At 47.7% G+C, this 19,627-nt stretch overlaps 1 protein-coding gene across 3 annotated transcripts in view; it reads right to left on the bottom strand.

Annotated features, from left to right (window-relative positions):
- Positions 1-19,627, bottom strand: part of syne1a (spectrin repeat containing, nuclear envelope 1a) — a 125,073-nt gene that overhangs the window by 86,672 nt on the left and 18,774 nt on the right. Inside the window, exons 7-13 of one of the 3 annotated variants that reach the window (XM_086019600.1) lie at positions 15,397-16,213; positions 8,342-8,403; positions 3,235-3,330; positions 2,635-2,718; positions 1,267-1,323; positions 927-1,019; positions 139-320 (exon numbers count right to left, since the gene is read on the bottom strand). In XM_086019600.1, coding sequence (XP_085875726.1) covers positions 139-320; positions 927-1,019; positions 1,267-1,323; positions 2,635-2,718; positions 3,235-3,330; positions 8,342-8,403; positions 15,397-15,526 — 704 coding nt within the window. In that variant the 5' untranslated portion in view covers positions 15,527-16,213. The remainder of the gene's footprint in view (positions 1-138; positions 321-926; positions 1,020-1,266; positions 1,324-2,634; positions 2,719-3,234; positions 3,331-8,341; positions 8,404-15,396; positions 16,214-19,627) is intronic. The other 2 variants (XM_086019601.1, XM_086019602.1) reach the window with 2 other exon arrangements.

Genomic DNA, 19,627 nt, shown 5'->3' with positions numbered 1-19,627 from the left:
TCAACACAGGGTAAAACTCCAGTGTCACCAGCTCTTGTTTCTTTAAACGCCTAAACGGCTAATAAAGGTTTTATCAGGGCAACTGTGACAAAACGAACAAACATGGTGCCAAAGTGTTTTACTCAGCAGACTACACACTTCGTGGATGTCTGTTGGACCCATCTGAGGAGGGCCTTCCTAGCACTGCCCAGCACGGGTGGCAGGGGCTTCTTCTTGACGGGCGGGCTGGCGTTCTCGGTGCTGCTGGCGGAGCCGTTCAGAGAGGAGGAACTGCCCGACGGGGCCTGGATTTCTGGGAGACTGCATGTCAGCTCCTCGATCTATAGGAGCGAGGGGAGAAACGTTCAAACATTGCTTGCTTTCATCTGGATGCATTTAAAGTCAGTGAAACCACATTATTGACTGCTCATCTGTTCTTGGAAAAAGTCGTGTTATGCTATGCACCACATCTCCTTGCCACTGGCTTAAACTGACCTCTCCTTACCTCCACTAGTAGAATACACTTTGAGACAAGAGGTGTGTAGTCTTTTGATGTAGAGCAGGTCCAAAAAACCCCAAAAAGTACATCATTTTGCTCTCAGTATGTGACAGTATGTCCTCCAACTGTATTTTTCAATATCCCCGTGGCTACATATTGTGCTTGTGCTGTGTACAGATTTCAGTAATTCTTATTAAGCTCTTGTTGATGCGTGCATGTTTGAAAAACGCCCGAGGTGGCAACTGCTCTCTTCCAGTGTGGACGCAGCGCAAAAATTGATTTCCCCAGCTTTCGTCTCCTTTCTCTTCAGCTCGATTAGCATTTTCACAGGCTTGAAAAATATGCACAGTGCTTACATCTATTATTTTTTAAAAGCCTTCACTTCCTGTCTACGGCACATCGTTGGTGCTAATCTGTCACATGGATTGAGCATATAGAATAATTTTACCTGGAAATAGAGGATGATAGTCCACACCAAACCCAAGACGATCGACGGTCGCCCATCGACAATGTCTGTCGAGTTGATGTTCACCAGCTTGATCTGTTAAAAAATACACAACATTTCAATGCATTTAGACTGCATAACACTACCTTGGCAAAAGCACACTCATTGACAGTACAAACATATTTATAAAAAAATGGAAAATGAAACATAAGGGAACAATAAAGGACAACTGAATAAAATTACAACAGTCTATTAATTTTATTTCCACTTGTTAACACGTTGAGTAGTCAGTTCTATGTTTTAGACAACATAAAAATCGTACTTGTACTTCTATAACCCTTACCCGCACAAAAAGTACAAACAGATAGACAGTACTGACCGGCGATCCTCTGTAGGCAGACTAGAAGGCAGAAAATAAAAATAAAAACAGACATGAGAGGCACTCAAGATGTGTTTGATGAAAGATGGACGCCTTGTTGAGAGTGTGATGACAGACCCCGTGTTATGAGGCGTTAGTTAGAGGCCCCTGAGAGCGTGATGTATTTATCTGTCATGATTTTCGTTATCCTCACACAAAGCTTATTACAGAGGCGCTGCAGCACAACAGGTGACGGTTTGGTAATAAGCAACACTTCAAGTGGGTGAACATGGAAGGTATAAAGTCGGGGTCATGCGAGGGCAATCTTGGGTACTAGAAGGGGGTCAGTGTGGCGATCCTGATAAGAAAGGCATGAGTTCATAATGGAAATCACAGCAGGTTATTTGGGCAGTATTGGGATAAGCATACAACAACAGGCTAAGAATTTTGTAGAAAATGGCCTATTGGACCTCTTAGGACTATTAAAAGAGATCTTCATAACATTCACTTGAAAATAATAAAAACCTATCAAATAACATCCGCAAAATAAGTCTACTAATTCATACAAATATTAAAATGAAACAAATATCTTACGAGGACAGGCTCCGGACATACATTACATTATAATATACAAATATGCATGTACACAAAGATGTATGAAGCATTTGCCCAGCTAAGACTGAACATAAATACAGTCTAGACGTACATCGGATTTCCACGCAGTGTGTGTTTACATTTAATTTGAAACTTTGGATTTATCCACGCACACACAAACAGTCACACATACAAGGAGCCTGCTGACGTCTCATCTCCAGTTTGCAGATTACTGGTGTAGGATTTATGGTTTAACCCTGTCACACTTAGGGAAGAGAGGAAATCAATGTCCTCGCAGACGCCTGCTCTTGGCTTTATTTGGATACCCAAGAATGAGACAGGAGGGAGGCTGCGGGGGGATGCCTTGAATATGTGTGACTGATCTCACTGAAGCCGCAGTTTACTGAAGCCGTTTGTAATTAGTTTATGTAATTGTGCGCATGACGCTGGCAAGCGGATTGGCCTGTTTGAGAAGAGAACTGTTGAGGGCTCAAAGCAGAAAATTCTAAAACTGCTTTTTCGTATGGTCTCTCTACATTGCAGATTTAAACCTATGGCTGGTGGGTCCCGATGCGAGCAGCATGAACACAAAGTCTGTCTGTATCGACAGATGATTCCAGCAGGTGCGGAGAGAAAGAAAGTGGGGAGGAAAGAAGTTAAAGGTCAAGCTTATTTTCCACGTTTGCACCCACGAGGCAAAAAGCGAAAAAAAAGCCATGAAGAACAACAACCAAGATAAAAAGAGCCCATCTCTCCTACCTTCCTGCCCTGGAGGAAGTTGAGTGCGGTGCCGATGTTTGCAACCCAGTGGATCCTCTTTAGCTTCCTGCCCTGCTCACATGGCTACAGGGAAGACGAAGACAACAATGGGGTTACAAGACGCAACAGGGGGAGGGAAGTGTGAAAAAGAATAGATGAAACAGTGCTACTGAAATGTTTTTTTTTGTTTTGTTTTTTTTGGGAGTAGTAAAATATCCTAATGAGAAACAAAAAAAAATACACCAGAGAGAGCTTAATAGATTCATTAAGTTCCAGTCCAATCCAAACAGCACACTGATCAATAGAACATAGATCACTTGGACCTGGGGCAATATATTGACATAAGTAAGTACCAAAACCTATGCGTGTGTGTGTGTGTGTTTTTGCCAAACTCGTATCTGTCCTTGTGAATCTGCCTTTTTCCACTCATTCAAACATCCTAATAAGAACCGATCGATGCGCATTTCCATGTGGAAGCGGCGAATGCTCCATGTTCACATGCACTTCATTAGCTCCTTAAAGATTAACTGATAGGCAATCATGTTAACGGGCGCTCTCACAACTGAAGGATGGATTCCAAGTCAAATGGATGAGCCTCACCAATTTTTGGCCAGAGAGGACCTCCAGCAGGGCGAGCAGCTTCACGCCGTCCTTGATATCCTCAAACAGATCGGTCACGACGAGAGGTGGAATACGCTGTCAAGACAAAGAACATAGCAGACAGTTTTGACTTTTCAAATACAGTTGACCCTCAGGTTCTCAACATTTTGGGAGCTAAATTTAGTCCCGGTTTAAAGCATTATAATAACAGTTGCACCGCACTTTGTTTGGGCACATGGTGGCTTATTTAGCAGTCGCACTCAATAAAAATGCACAAAATAGTTTAAGATAACCGTTTACATACTTTTTATTCTGAAGGTCTAATTTATGACAGATTTTTTTATATCGATGTTGCCGAGTAGAGGTGTGTTATTGACCTGTTTATAAAAGATTGCCATCTGCTGAACCCCTTTAACACGTTAGAAAAAAAGGTTCTGAGTACCAACATTTGATAAAGAAGGTGAGAAACACAATAATATCCGCCATCAACAGTCTTCAATAAAGGTAAAAGTGTTGTCAAATGTTCATTCATCCACTTTACTAGTCTCTTACATATATTTATTTTTTTAACATTTTAAAAAGTAAGTCACATGCTAACAAGCCTTAACTCTGGATGCTGTGGTATTACATTTTTCAGTTTCTGCAGTTGAAAAATGTCACTACTTGAACTTTAAATCGCTGACCAAAACATCGTGGCTATGCTTCCGATTAGAAAGCTAGACTTCCATTCCTAACGGCTTTTAGAAAGCATGTAAAAGTCTGAACAAAAGCTGTTTCTTTTTTAGGCAAATATCCTGGCGGAGTAGTAAAAAGTCCAACCGCTACATTAGAAGACATTAATTTCAACAGGAAATCCTCCTACGGATGTACTTGGAGCTCCAAAAGCATTTTTTTCTTCCCCAGTGTGGCGTTTGTGTGTGATAAGTGGAGTCAGCGAGGGGCTCAGCAGGCTCTGAGTGGGGTCTTCAAATCCTAAAATATGCTGATGATGTCAAACCGGATCCCCTTCTCATTGACTCCCTCGCTAACCTCGCAGAGTGGTGGGGGGGCGGATGGTTCGGGGGGTGGGGGGAAATCCACATATCTCTGTTTTTCGCCGACGCCACATCAAGGATTTCTATTAGAGTGCAGTCACATGCTGGGGGGGGAGCGCTTAAGAGAGGGAGGGGTGTTCAGACTAGCCAGCCATTCACAGGGAGATTAGCGGAGGAAAGGACTGAGGGAGAAAGAGAGGAAAGACGTGTGCGCTTGGAATTGGAGTGTGTGCGTACCCATCAAGTGGATGTGCAAGAGGGGTATAATTGAGCAGAAAAAGAGTGGCAGCGAGACAGATGAGAGAGGACAGAGTGAAAAAAAAAATGAAACCCCAAGCCTCACATGTGCTAAAAAATTAATTAGTTCAACACAGTTAAGGCTTTTCTTCTAATGTCATTTCACGGCTTTGGTTATTAAAATACACAGAAAAGCATGTGTGTCTCCTTCGAAAATACACCACACAAGTAGAAAAGGGTTAACTCGCCCCCGTGGGGCAATTGAAGTTCAATTTACCTTTTGGTGCTTGATGATCCCCAGGCTAATGAGGGTATTTGGGGATAATTACAAAAATAAGAAAGCAATATCCATTTCCTCTGCTGAGCCACATGAGCTAAGACGAAGAAGAAAAAAAAAATAAATCAAGCGTCTTAATGAGCTAATTACACATGAGTGTCTGGTGTCATAATTGATTGTGTACGGAGGGGCTCAGGGACGCCCATGTGTCTTGACTATGGGTTCTTGTTTTGAGTCCTTAAGGATCAACAGTGTAATATTTGTATTGATTGCAAGACATTCTATTTCCAACCCTACTACTTTTTCCCTATTAATATTATATTTTGGCAACATTTCAAAGTGGTGAGTTAGTTTGTCAGTTCGTAGTATTTCTCTACTTATTCTCATGCAAAATAATATTTTTCCTTCCATTGAGATGGGATGACTGCAGGTCCTAACAAAGAGTTGGCTGAATGTATGCATCATTACTACTACTTGGGCCTGAATCTGAGGGGCACCCTGTGGGGATGCACACCTCTGCCAAGGCCAATTTTAATGGGCTGTTGGACCAGGTAGTTGTTTTTGCATATTTTTTGCATAATCTTTCTTTACACAAGGGGGGACCTCCGCACAAGGGAACCTCCGGCAGCACAAAAAAAGTCTCAAACGATTACAAAAAAGAAAGTGTGAGAGCTAGTCAGTGGTGAGTTGTACCATTCCAACATACTGCATTAATGACCTTGAGATTTTACTTTTGACAACTTGAGAACAAACCTATTCACCTTCCCGTAATTAGTCTTGCCGGTTAAATTAGTGTAGTTTTTACCTTGAGGGAAAGAATTGATATCCAGCTGTACTTCACAGAGCTAGTGATTGCTTATACGCACATATTTGGGAGGCTAATTAAAGACCCTAACCCCCTAAACGCTTTCCAGATAGGGAGCTTCACTTAGCAGTGTAATCTGAGAGAACACTTAGTGTACGGAAGCTGTTTACCGAAGAAACGCCTCAGTGACGACGAGACCTCTGCCGCTCACACGGCCACTCGGTAATTAAGCTTCAACCGTCTCAGAGGGGATTTGCCAGAACACAAAGTTGGGAACGCACTCGTTGGATTGCATCCCCCACACCCCACCCAAATGTCACTCCAGCGCCTGATTCTAAACGTGTCTTAAAAGCGAAAAAAAAAAAAAGTATAAATATACACTCTTAACGCCAAACACATATTTCCCCATTGAAATAAATGGAAATTATTCAATGTTTTAAAAAAAAAAACCTCTGTATTACTATTTTGTACTTAGCTCTCATGAGAGAGTGCACATGTACTTTATAATATGACCTACTATATGAGTGTCTGAATTTAATCTGGTGATCTGCTAAGTGTAATAAGACTCATTAATCATCTTTGTGAATTTGTGGTTCTCGCACACTGAGGTGTCTTTTGTTATACCTGTGGAGTTGAGGGGTAAAAAAGTGAGGGGGAAGGGGAGAGTTGGTAAAAAGGAAATCCCAGTAGCCTCCGCCCCCTCAAAGCAATGTCTCAACTCACCTAACGATTAATCACATAGCTTTAGGCGTTGAATTAGAGACCTGTGATAACTGGTAGTGGCCTAATCATCTGCATAGCCAAGGGCATGATCTATCCCTCGGAGAGCAGAGTTAAACCAACTGTTAAAGCTCCTCTGTCTCTCTCATTGCGCATACTTTTCTTCTCTTCAAAAATCCTCTTACAACGAAATGGTGTTTCCAGGAACTAGGGGGGAATGCATGTCCTTATTAGAAGACCTCCATTCACCTTCTCTTGCTGCACGTCATTTTTTTTTTTTTCAGTTTTTTTTGGGAATAATGACATTTCACATGACCACTCAGTATATCCATGGCAACACCGGGAGGGAGCAACCTGGGTAATCAACCAGAGAGGGAGATATATGCTTTGGAGGGATCTATGATTGATAGCAGCCACAACATTAGTACAGTAGACGCCTTGTGAGATACTTTTTGGTCAGAAATCGTAATAGAAGTGCAATGGCTAGCATGACACATCCACTTGGAAGGATTTACGTAGCTTAGCTACATGAAGGTAAATGTATTAGATACACTGGGCATAAAAAAAGTCATGAAATTAAGATTTTTTTTATGACAAAATTTAAAGATGGAGACACTTATTGTCATATGGGTCAAAACAGTCGTTATGACTTGACAGGAGTAAACAATAAATATGATCTGAGGAAAGAAGATTTGAGATTTTAGACAAGCTAAAAGTAGGTCTAAATTGTGGCTGAACGTGATTTTGCTGGATTCGATCGAGGTGCAGGTAAGGGAGATTCTGAGCTCTGCATTGTCACACACGGACGCACGATCGGGCGGTCTCTGTGTCCATCCACAGCGGCCAGCTTCACATCATCCGCAAGTGATCTTCTCGCATTCAAATGTACATTGCACGCCCGATCTCCGCATCGACATGTGCGCCTCTCTCGTGCACTGAATTTAAAGAGAATGAGGAGAGCCGCTTTGATTGGCTGGGAGTTGGCTGTGTTCCATCCCGCAATGGCGCAAATGCCCACCTCTACCTGCGCTCGTCTAGGAAAATACCAATTGTGCAGGTATGCCTATTGCTGTGTCTATTGATTATGCATTATGGGTAACTAGAGGGTATGTTTGTTTCTAAACTGTCAAGTAACACACGCCGTGCTTATCACTTAGAAAAGTCCATGAGACCATGGCTCTAGTCAAGAATAGCCAAATCTATACACAATAAATAAACCATGTGTTTACATTTTGTGCCATTAAAAATTCAAGCAGCTTCTATATTTTTGGCTGCGGATAATTTTCCGCTGGCGTGATCCCAAGCCGTGAGATTTCATATTACGTCAAGGTTTATTCCCCAGGGGGCGCTTTTCAAATGAATTTTCTGCATCACGTCGCCACGGCGCAAGGTCTCCACAGCTGCCTGAGTCCAATAGGAAAGAATACTTAATTGTGTTGCAGTGTGACATATTTACCTTGTCTACACATTTCTGTCCTGCTACTCAAGCCCCACGTGGTTAAATGTTGTATGATAAAACAATTACACCCTGTAATAAAACACCCTTAGTATGCAACCTCATCAGGTGCAGATGCTGAGTGAGAGTCAAAACAGTTTGTCTGAGCTTATTAAGCTAGAAACTCTTATCCAGAATCATCTAAATTGGTAAGGCGAACCGGTAGGTTATCAACACTTAAATGACGGATGTTCGCTTCCAGGAACAAAGAAGTCTACTGTGTTAATTGCTGTAATGTGAAAGTGGTAATTAGAGTGTGTAAAGCCTTCCTTGCTGCTAACTGAGAGTGAAAGAAAGAAAACAATAAGAGGTGAGTGTTAGTGTGTCTGTCTGTTTGTGTGTGTCGCCTTAGCTGCCTGGCACGCGGGTCCCATGACCGGCTCAGCAATGTGTTTTGAAAATGGAGCAAATGTCAGTGAGCGCACGACGCGCAGAAAAGAATGGGAAGTTGGATTGAGAGAAGGAATAAGTAGACAGTGGGGTGGAGTGGCAACAATGCAGGCAGTGCTGCTGGCAGTGGGAATCAAACACAATCTTACCTTAGCCAAGTGGGAATTGATCCATTTGGTGAACGTCCTCTTTTGCACAGACTCCTGCTCGTCTGTAAATCAGAAGCCACAGTATCACCATCGGTCATAAATAAAAAGAAGATAGGAATACAATTGTTGGCGGGAGAGCTACTCTAGCTGTAGTGTCAAATCACACATTCATATTAAAGCAGCCACAAACTAGACATTTAAATGGGAGTTTGAAAACACTTCTCTGAGAAAAACATGAATCAAAAAACCAGACCAACCATAAACTTTTTTTTTTTTTTTTTTTAAACAGACCAAACATGACAGTAACCCCCCTCAAGGGACAGCTCCCATACGTCCTCAAAAACAGAAAACAACCAAAAGAAAAACAGGGCTGGCGAGGAGCAGGCACAGGAACGGGAACTTGCAGCTGCCGAGGAGCCAGCGACGGAAAAGGGAGCTGCATCTGCCGAGGTGTCTGCATGGGGGGCTGCGTCTGCCGTGGAGTCAGTGCAGGGGGCTGCAGCTGCCGAGGAGCCGGCGCAGGAACGCGGATCTGCAAACTGCCGAGGAACCGGCGCGGGAACAGGGAGTTGCATCTGCCGAGGAGTCAGCTTGGGGGGCTGCATCTGACGAGGAGTCAGTGGAGGGGGACTGCACCTGCCGGGGAGCTGGAATGGGGGCCACAGCTGCAGAGGAGCCGGCGCGAAAGGGGCATGACGCCGCCGAGAATCAGGCGCGCAACAAGAATCCGGTGCAGAGGTGACCTGCAACCGACGAGAATCCGGTGCAGAAGTATCCAGCAACTGACGAGAAACCAGCGCGGAAGTGAACTGCAAGCTGACGAGAATCCGATGCGGAAGTGACCTGCAACCGACGAAAATCCTCCGCGGAAGGCTGCAGTTTCGGAGTGCCAAAAACCCAATACCGAAACAGACCTAACATGATAGTACCCCACCCCCTCGAGGGATAGCTCGCAGATGTCCATAAAAACAGAAAAAAATCGAAGTCAGGGTGGGCGGAAGGGGGCCAGGAGGTGGGATCTGAGGCCGCCAACCAAAGGCCGTCGGGAGGTCATCCCGATGGCCAGACTGGAGGCGAAGGCGGCCGTTGCGCTCGGGCCACCGGGGCCAGACCGGGGACCTGCAGCTGGTGAGGAGGAGGCACAGAAGCGGGGACTTGCAGCTGCCGAGGAGCCGTCATGGGAACGGTGACTTGCAGCTGCCAAAGAGCCGGTGCAGGAACGGAGATCTGCAGCTGTCGAGGAACCGGCGCGGGAACGGGAAGTTGAATCTGCCGAGGAGTCAGGTTGGCGGGCTTCATCTGCCGAGGAGTCAGCGCAGGGGGCTGCATCTGGACGGCATGGGGGGCTGCATCTGCCAAATAGTCAGCGCAGAGGGCTTCATCTGCCGAGGAGTCAGCGCAGGGGGCTGCAGCTGGCGAGGAGCCGGCACGGGAACGGAGACTTGCAGTTGCCAAGGAGCTGGAATGAGGGCCGCAGCTACAGAAGAGCCGGCGCGAAGGGGGAATGAAACCGACGAAAATCCGGTGCAGAAGTGGCCTGCAACCGTCGAGAATCCGGTGCGGAAGTGACCTGCAACCGACGAGAATCGTGCGCGGAAATAACCTGCAACCGACGAGAAACCAGCGCGGAAGTGAACTGCATGCCAACGAGAATCCGGCGCAGAAGGCTGCAGCTTTCGGAGTGCCCAAAAAAAAAAAAAAAAAAGGAAACAGACCTAACATGACAGTACCCCACCCCCCTCAAGGGATGGCGCCCAGATGTCCGTAAAAACGTTTTAAAAAAAAGACAGGATGGGCAGAAGGGGGCCAGGAGATGGAATCAAATGCCGCCAATGCCGTCGGGAGCTCATCCTGATGACCAGACTGGAGGCGAAGGCGGCTAACAGGACCGGGGACATGCAGCTGGCGAGGAGCAGGCATGGGAACGGGAACTTGCAGCTGCCGAGGAGCTAGCGACGGAAAAGGGAGCTGCATCTGCCGAGGTGTCAGCATGGGGGGCTGCGTCTGCCGCGGAGTCAGCGCAGGGGGCTGCAGCTGGCGAGGAGCCGGCACGAGAACGGGGACTTGTAGCTTCCGAGGAGCGTGCTGATCTGCAGAGTGCCGATCTGCAAACTGCCGAGGAACCGGCGCGGGAATGGGGAGTTGCATCTGCCGAGGAGTCAGCTTGGGGGGCTGCATCTGCCGAGGAGTAAGCTTGGGGGGCTGCATCTGCCGAGGAGTCAGCACAGGGGGACTGCATCTGCCGGGGAGCTGGAATGAGGGCCGCAGCTGCAGCGGAGCCGGCGCGAAAAGGGCATGAGGCCGACGATAATCAGCCGCGGAAGTGGCCTTCCAACCGACGAGAATCCGGTGCAGAGGTGACCTGCAACCGACGAGAATCCGGTGCGGAAGTAACCAGCAACCGACGAGAAACCGGGGCGGACTTGTAGCTGCTGAGGAGCCGGCATGGGAACGGTGACTTGCAGCTGGCAAAGAGCCGGTGCAGGAACGGGGATCTGCATCTACCAAGGAGCCAGGTTGGGGGACTTCATCTGCCAAAGAGTCAGCGCAGGGGGGCTGCATCTGCCAAGGAGTCAGCGCAGGGAGCTGCAGCTGCCGAGGAGCCGGTGCAGGAACGGGGATGTGCATCTACCAAGGAGCCAGGTTGGGGGACTTCATCTGCCGAGGAGTCAGCATGGGGGGCTGCATCTGCCAAGGAGTCAGCGCAGGGGGCTTCATCTGCCGAGGAGTCAGCGCAGGGGGCTTCATCTGCCGAGGAGTCAGCGCAGGGGGCTGCAGCTGGCGAGGAGCCGGCACGGGAACGGGGACTTGTAGCTTCCGAGGAGCTGGAATGGGGGCCGCAGCTGCAGAGGAGCCGGCGAAAAAGGGGAATGGAACCGACGAAAATCCGGTGCGGAAGTGACCTCCAACCGACGAGAATCCGGCGCGGAAATAACCAGCAACCGACGAGAAACCGGCGTGGAAGTGAACTGCAAGCCGACGAGAATCCGGCGCCCAAAACAAGTGCCAAAAAACAAAACCGAAACAGACCTAACATGATAGTACGCCGCCCCTCTCAGGGGATGGCGTCCAGATGTCCGTAAAAACATTTTACATTTTTTTTAAAAAAGACAGGGTGGGCGGAAGTGGCCCAGGCCGCCAACCAACTGCCGTCGGGAGGTCATCCTGATGGCCAGACTGGAGGCGAAGGCGGCCGACGGGAGCGGGCACATGATGCTGGCGAGGAGCAGGCACGGGAACGGGGACATGCAGCTGCCGAGGAGCCGGCGACAGAACAGGGAGCTGCATCTGCCGAGTAGTCAGCATCAGGGGCTGCGTCTGCCATGGAGTCAGCACAGGGGGCTGCAGCTACCGAGGAGGCGGCACTGGAACGCGGATCTGCAACTGCCGAGGAACCGGCGCAGGGACGCGGATCTGCAACTGCCGAGGAACCGGCGCAGGAACGCGGATCTGCAACTGCAGAGGAACCAGCGCGGGAACGGGGAGTTGCATCTGCCGAGGAGTCAGCTTGGGGGGCTGCATCTGCCGAGGAGTCAGCTTGGGGGGGCTGCACCTGCCGGGGAGCTGGAATGGACGTCGCAGCTGCAGAGGAGCCGGCGCGAAAGGGGCATGACGGCGACGAGAATCCGGTGCGAAAGTGGTCTCCAACCGACGCGAATCTGGTGCGGAAGTGACCTGCAACCGACTAGAATCCGGTGCAGAAGTAACCAGCAACCGACAAGAATCCGGCGCAGAAGGCTGCAGCTTTCGAAGTGCCAAAAAACCAAAACAGACCTAACATGACAGTGGGATGGCACCCAGATGTCCCTAAAACATAAAAAAAAAAAAAAAAAAAAAAAAAAAAAAAGACAGGGTGAGGGGAAGGGGCCCAGGAGGTGGAATCAGATGCCGCCAACCAAAGGCCGTCGGGAGGTCATCCCGATGGCCAGACTGGAGGCGAAGGCGGCCAACGGGACCGAGAACATGATGCTGGCGAGGAGCAGGCACGGGAACGGAGACATGCAGCTGCCGAGGAGCCAGCGACGGAACAGGGAAGTGCATCTGCCGAGGAGTCAGCATGGAGGGCTGCGTCTGTCGTGGAGTCAGTGCAGGGGGCTGCAGCTGCTGAGGAGCCGGCACAGGAATGCGGATTTGCAACTGATGAGGAACCAACGCAGGACCGGCAAGTTGCATCTGCCGAGGAGTCAGCTTGGGGGGCTGCATCTGCCGAAGAGTCAGCGCAGGGGGGCTGCATCTGCCGGGGAGCTGGAATGGGGGCCCCAGCTACAGAGGAGCCGGTGCGAACGGGGCATGACGCCGACGAGAATCCGCCGCGGAAGTGGCCTGCAACCAACGAGAATCCGGTGCGGAAGTGACCTGCAACTGACGAAAATCCGGCGAGGAAGTAACTCGAAACCGACGAGAAGCCGGCGCGGAAGTGAACTGCAAGCCGACGAGAAACGGGCATGGAAGTGACCCGCAACCAACGAGAAACCGGCGCGGAAGTGAACTGCAAGCTGACGAGAATCCGGTGCGGACGGCTGCAGCTTTCGGAGTGCCAAAAACCCAAAACTGAAACAGACCTAACATGACAGTACCCCACGCCCCTCAAGGGATGGGATGGAGGGCGGCTGCTGCGATGGCATCGTCGAGACAGGGAACGGAGGGAGGCTGTAGGGCGCGAGCCGCAGAGACGGGAATGGAGGCCTGCATCTGCCGAGGAGTCGGTGCAGGGGGCTGCAGCTGCCGAGTCGTCGGCACGGGAACAGGGACTTGCAGCTGGTGCGGGAACGGGCAGCTGCAGCCATCAATGCCGGCTCCTCAACGCGAAATGGGCATGCAACCGCCGAGAATCCGGCGGGGACTGCAGCAGCGTCGCCCAATACGCAAGCGCCTCGCTCTGTGTTGTTGTGTATTACCCCACATAACAAAGATACTTCTGGGGAAATTAAATATTATATTGGCTATACTGCAAGCTAACACGCTCGCTAAACCGCAGCAGGGTTGGCCAATATATCAGCACCTTGCTCAGTATTGTTGAGCTCAGAGGTTAGGTCATCCGTCCAACGTATACATGTAAATACCTACAGTATAGTTTATGCGTATGCAAACCTACTGTACATGAACACAAAGTCAGAGTTGCAGACGACGCAAGTCTAATGATGTTTGAGTTGCTGACACGTGTGACAACGTTCCTTGCACACGCCACACTGCAATATCCTGGAGACGCCATCAGCGAAAGAGGACAGGGAGTTCCTTTACTTTAATGAATACTCTGACGATTTGATTAAACTCAAGTTGGTTAGTGGGTCACTGAGTACAGTGGGCAGTCAAGTGTGTGTGTGCGTGTATGTGTGATTTGTCATTCATAATGCAGATGGGCACATTTAAACGAGCGAGTGAGCAGGTCCCTTCTGGATGGTTTTCTCTTTTGATCTGATCAAATATTGATATGTGGTAATATCGGAGAGGAAATGAGAATGATTTCGGCCACCTTAAAGAAAGAACACACATGACGGGGGAACATTGGTACCCGTGTGTGCGGTGCAGTCAGCCTGTGGGACGAGGTGACTTTGAGCTCCTACTGGCATCCATTCAATATGTACAAAGGGGGGAAAAGGCAACCTCAGCAAGCCAGCCCGCGAGCGAGCGGCATTTCAACACACTTGATTAGCTTCTCAGGCGACATCGGTCTGTATCATTAGTCTCATCAACGGCGGCCTGCCTCTTATCTTAATGAAATATCATTAAGGTCTGCTTTGTTGTACTGGCGGCTGTGGTTGCTGTGGTAACAAAGCGTAAACGCAAATTGAAGGAAGTGGCGATACAAACTCACGCTGGACATGTTGTACACAAACTGGTTAACCCCATGGCTAAACAAATGCAGAAATATCAAAGGCATTTTCTTGAATTGAGTTTAAGCCCATTATGACCAGAGTTGGGCATCGCCTAACCGCCAATGCGTTCCATCCTGCATATTTATTCCACCACGTAGTCCCGCTCCGTCCCCGACAGTCAATCGGTCTCGAGAACGTAATCTTCACGTCACAAGCAGGCGCCGCGCAAGCAGACATGCCAGCAAACAAAGAAAAAATATCAATCAAAAACATCAGACACGCACGGCGTGATGATCGTTGAAATAAAAACAATATAGGGTATATGTCATTGCGTCTTTGGAACCACAAGGTACACAACACTATTTTATTTTTCCTTACTCGGCCACGTGTCAGGAGTGCGGCACCTGCGTGTGAAGTGGTACAGGTTAAGTCCGTTCTCTACGTCGTTTGGCTGACTCGGACCGACTGGGACCACGTGGGTCGATTAAATATGCAGACGGGGAAATAGGCGATGCCCAGCTCTGATTATGACAAATCTGAAATGTCAGATTTCACTGTCTGATAAAAGCCAATCAAATTTCTGATTAAAAGCCATTTTAATTTGTTTCTTAAATCTCTTATGATGTCCATTTTTTCAACATGCCGGTGCGCAATCCGATCTGCTGCGTTACACATGAGAGTGACATGGCTTACTAATAATGTACTTTGACTGGTTCAATGCCTTGCTTGAGGGTACCTCCAACAGTGTCCACACTGCACACTGGCATCTCTCCAGCATCCACTCCTAAGTAACATCTGCGTAGCCCACGGTGGGCCTCGAACCTGCCACCCTGCCATCTTGTAAGTCCTTACAGATGGCACTCCTGCTGTACCCCCCCACTTAAATGTATGTGAACCCACCCCACAGCTGAACAAATATCTTCCCCACAGGGAAGACTTAAGACCCACATTGACCAACAAACACTCACTCAGACAGTTTCATAAGTATTTGGACAGTGGTGCTGTTTTTTTAGGATTTTGCCAACACAGTGAATTTGAATAAATAAAGAAATCAAGATTGTGATTAGCACCCCCACAAATTTAAGCAGTTTAAAAAAAAAAAACATAGCACTTCATATCGAGGAATGACAGCGGTTTTGTGCAACTAATTGTCCACATACTTCTGGACTTAACTGGACACTGCAGTGCCACACACACACACACACACCCCCACACACACTCAGAGCAGCTTACACTCACCACGGAGGTAGAGGTAGAAGCCTGTCACAAGGTTGAATGGTATGTTCTTTTTCGGGGATGTGTCGCCCTCCACTCGCCTCGCCATGCCGTACCCCGGGCTGCGCCTCTCATGGGGTAATCGGGAGGACATCCGCCCCAAAAATGAAGCGGTGCTACACTTTGCCCTTGCTCCTGCCCTTGCTGCCAACTCTTCCGGGAGCCAGGAGCTCCTTTAAAACAGTTGCTTTGAGGCTGATTCTTTTGCTTAATGTCCCCCTGTCCTGCAGTAAGAGTGTTTTTCCTGCCTGCTAAGCAGCTCAGGAGTGTCGAAAAAAGTGTGTGTGTGTGAGTGCAGTGCGGTGCCGGCTTGCCTCACCATCAATCTTTCTCTCACTCTCAACACCTCAGCCCCTCCCTCCTCGTTTCCCACTGTTGGTACCAAGCGCGCCCTTCCCTCCACCGCACGGCCAATCACAAGGCACGGGAATGCGTGATGTCACGGCAGCGTTGAAGGGCACCGCTGAGCTGGTTGGGATGAGCGCACACCCATACACACAGACACACACACACACACATACACACACACAGAGGCGCGTCGCTCACAATGGCAGCAAAGTGCAGGAATTCCCTCACAACACGCCGCCGCCGCCGCCGCCGTCTTTTGCGCTCTCATCCACGCAGACGGCAAGCGGCGCTCCCGGGCTGGCAGCTTTCTTGTGCACACAGCCTGCAGGGGAGCGCGCAAGCACCAGGACGCTTCTGCTGTCTGATCTTCCACTCAAGTCTGCTCGGCTTTCATCCGCTCCTCACATGCAGTGTTTTTCCTGGGGAGACCAGGCTAAGCAGAAACAAAAGAGACACTTACAAAACAAAAGATGCTGTATATACTGCACAGTGGACCCTTTAAATTTAACCCTAATTAAAGATTTATGGGCAGAAATTGTCTATAGAGCCACATGTTCTTTGGCTTTTTTGGGGGACTTTTTGCCTCAACAAGGAGTGAAAAGAAAGTGAGAAGAATATAAACAGAGTTAGAGTCACATTACAAACCTGTTTACTGAGTTTGGTCATGTGACGTTGGCAAGCAGAGCCGTGATTGGGCACATAATGCCAAGACAAATTTTGACGGAACCATAATCACAAGCAATTCAAAAGTACATTTTCATAATATCCATCTTGCCATTTTCCACAAAGTAAACTGAAGTCTATCCCAGCAGAACATGGGCAAGAGGCAGGCCACACCCCGCATATATATATTCACACTTACATTTCCATTGCGTTACATCTTAGAGGTTCCACTGCAAAAAATAAAGTCACTACTCTACCTTCAATTATTGTCATCAACAACACCAGCAGCTTATAGCAATCATTCCTTCCAATGATCACTTCAGTGTATCCAGCATGTGACCTTTCTGGGTAAGTCTCTGCCTTTTTTGATCCACACTCACGCTCAGGCATGCACGCATAATCAGTGTGATGCAATATCAAAGCACAAAAGCTCCTCTTTGAATTCTCCCATTCAAGGGGCAGGAAAAGCAATGTTCACGCAGATCGCAGTGGGTCTTCTATCAGCCTTAAAGGTGAAAGACCATTTATCACTTGTGTGATTTTTCCTCCTTTTGTTCTTTTGGGTGACCCCTCCCTGCTCATCCGGCCTCACACGCGAGGCATTTTAATTATGAAAGTCATCAATAACCAGTGGCTGCTGTCATCTGCTATCTGTCTGCTGATTATCACACTCTAGCCAGTTCACACAGCCACTGTCTGTTTTTACTTTTCCCTGTCCATGTGCAGGTTTTATATTTAAGGGAAAAGGAGAGAAACATTGGTACATATTCAAACACACAATTAAGTACCCACTTTCCAAACACTTAAGTAGGTACACCTGCACAGTCTGATGAGCTTAATACAAGCGCAAGATGCGACCTAATTTCATGATTAATAATACTAACAAAAACTCCACACAGGAAGACTTGAGCCCGGATTCAAACCCCCAACCTTGCAACTGTGAAGCAGATGTGCTAACCACTATTACTGTGCTGCCACCATTGCCTTTTTTACAAAAAAAAAATATATATATACATATATATATATATGCTGGTCAAAGGTCCATTTAAATTATAAAATATAAAACAGGCTACACTGGCTAACAAGGCTACAATGGTGCTTCTGCTTCAACCAACGCAAGACGAGATGTAATGTGAGAGAGATGAGTAGTAAATGCGCTGTCCGGGGTGCTGAATCCATCTGCAACAGTGCTTCATTCTTTTTGGTCTTACAATGATTTACAAAGACGCAACTAGAAAGAGAGAATCAACTACAGGAAAGTCTCTTAAAACATTATATATCTTGTCAGAGAACGACTGCAGTTCACAGGAATCTAGCAGACGGCCTCCCTGAAGAGTTGAACTGATAAGAAAAACAACCTCAGGATAAAATCCCAACAAGAAGGTGGGACTTGACACGCACACACCGCGACACACGCACACGCACACACACACACCCACACACCCACACGCACACACACACACACACACACAGGACTACAATCACTTTCCTCTTCTAGTGTACTACATTGGAATAAACCAACAGAAGCCTTGAGGCTGCAGCCCTCTGGAGTGTTGTGATTTTGTTCTAATGGGAGAAAAGAGGGGAGGAGAAGGGTCGAACCGGGCTAGAAGCTCAGCTGGTTGCTGGTTCGGGATCCCTAATGGACAGCCCGGCAGATAGTTGAGCCTTTCCCCGAGGTTGTGAGGGGTCAACGTGGGCCAGCGCAGTTAACGTCTGCAGGGCAGCGAGGTTTCATGAGGTCCAGAGGAACAGCCTCTTTTTGGCTATTAAAGAAAACACAAAAGGCATCCTGAAGAGGGAGGTGGAGGAGCGGGGGGTAGGGGGAGCATACCGTAGCTTCTGCTCACATTGTTATCATTCCACCCAGAGGGTGTTTGGATTGGAATTTTTAGCAGGAAAAGCCACTTATTCAATCTCATTAGGGGCACAGCGCCTCCTTGAGGACATGTAAAGCTTCTGTATGGAAGCATGTAGTTTAACAAAAAGAATATGAGCACAAAGAAGGACAGCAAAATTACTCTGCAGGCACATACTAATAGAATAATTCTAGTAACACTTCAGTTTCTGCAGTGCTTAATAAAACGAGAGTGCGTTTATATTACTGATGACCTTAATTTTGCCACATTTTTATCTGATTGACTCCAGACCTGGTGGACTTAAAGTAGGTTAATGAATTTAACCATAAAGGAGACATGCCTTTGTTCACAATTTTAAAAAGTTTCCAGGTGTTTCAATAGCGCAATAACTTCATCAAGATCAATCATTTCGAAACTTTTTCCACAATGAATTCCACCTCTAACCTGGGTGCAATATCACAGACTACTGGTATCCGTCGCGGTGCATCCCTTCTTTTTCTAATATTTTTGTTTTGTGGTGTGCCATAAGACTAATGTAAAATATGTGCCTTGGCCCAATAAAGGCTGTGAAACATTTGATCTCCAGCTACGCTCGTGTAAAGTGACTCACAGATGAGGCAGGTGTGAATGGCTGTGGTCATAATCACAGTGGCAGACAGTGTCACTCGAACAAAACAAAGCCACACAAGAGCCTCCGTGTTGTGCTAATGCATCTTCCTCTCCAGTGGGACATTAATGGCACATGCCCGTTAAAGCTATCATATGCTTGATGGGTAATCGCGCACATGTTTGTTATACACTGTACAAAGTGATTACACAGATTGTGGGGCCTTTTTCAGCTCTCCTCTTGACGTCTTTATGCTCGCCTCAACATTCCGGCTCTTTTCTTTCCACCCCACAATGCCTAATTAAAAAAAAAAAAAAAAAGGCTCTTCGCTACACTTCCTGCCGGAGCTCTTAGAGCACAAAATGTCAAAAAAACCAAAAAAAACAACTCACCACCTCCACTCAACCCATTCAGCCTCAACACTCGCCCACCCACTTCATTTGTGCCCCCAACGTGGAAGTGCAAGAGGCGGAAATCCAAACGGCATCCCATTAGCATGGCTAATTACATTTCAGAAATCATCACACACACATTAAAGAGGGTGAGAAGAGGTGGTGGGGACACACAAGTCAAAGTGATTATCGAAACAAGCACCGACATTCCCTTTTCACCAGCAGATGTGTTGAGGAGTCACTGACAAATTAAGTCCAAATGTTCATGAAAGCATGGCTAACAATAGAGTCATTAAAACAATTGTCCCACCTGCAGCACAAACACA

Source organism: Filicampus tigris, chromosome 20 (assembly GCF_054856515.1).
Source record: "Filicampus tigris isolate MCC_2025a chromosome 20, RoL_Ftig_1.0, whole genome shotgun sequence".
NCBI lineage: Eukaryota > Metazoa > Chordata > Actinopteri > Syngnathiformes > Syngnathidae > Filicampus > Filicampus tigris.
The sequence above is the reverse complement of the archived record's forward strand: the minus strand, read 5'-3'. Positions and strand labels throughout refer to the sequence as shown.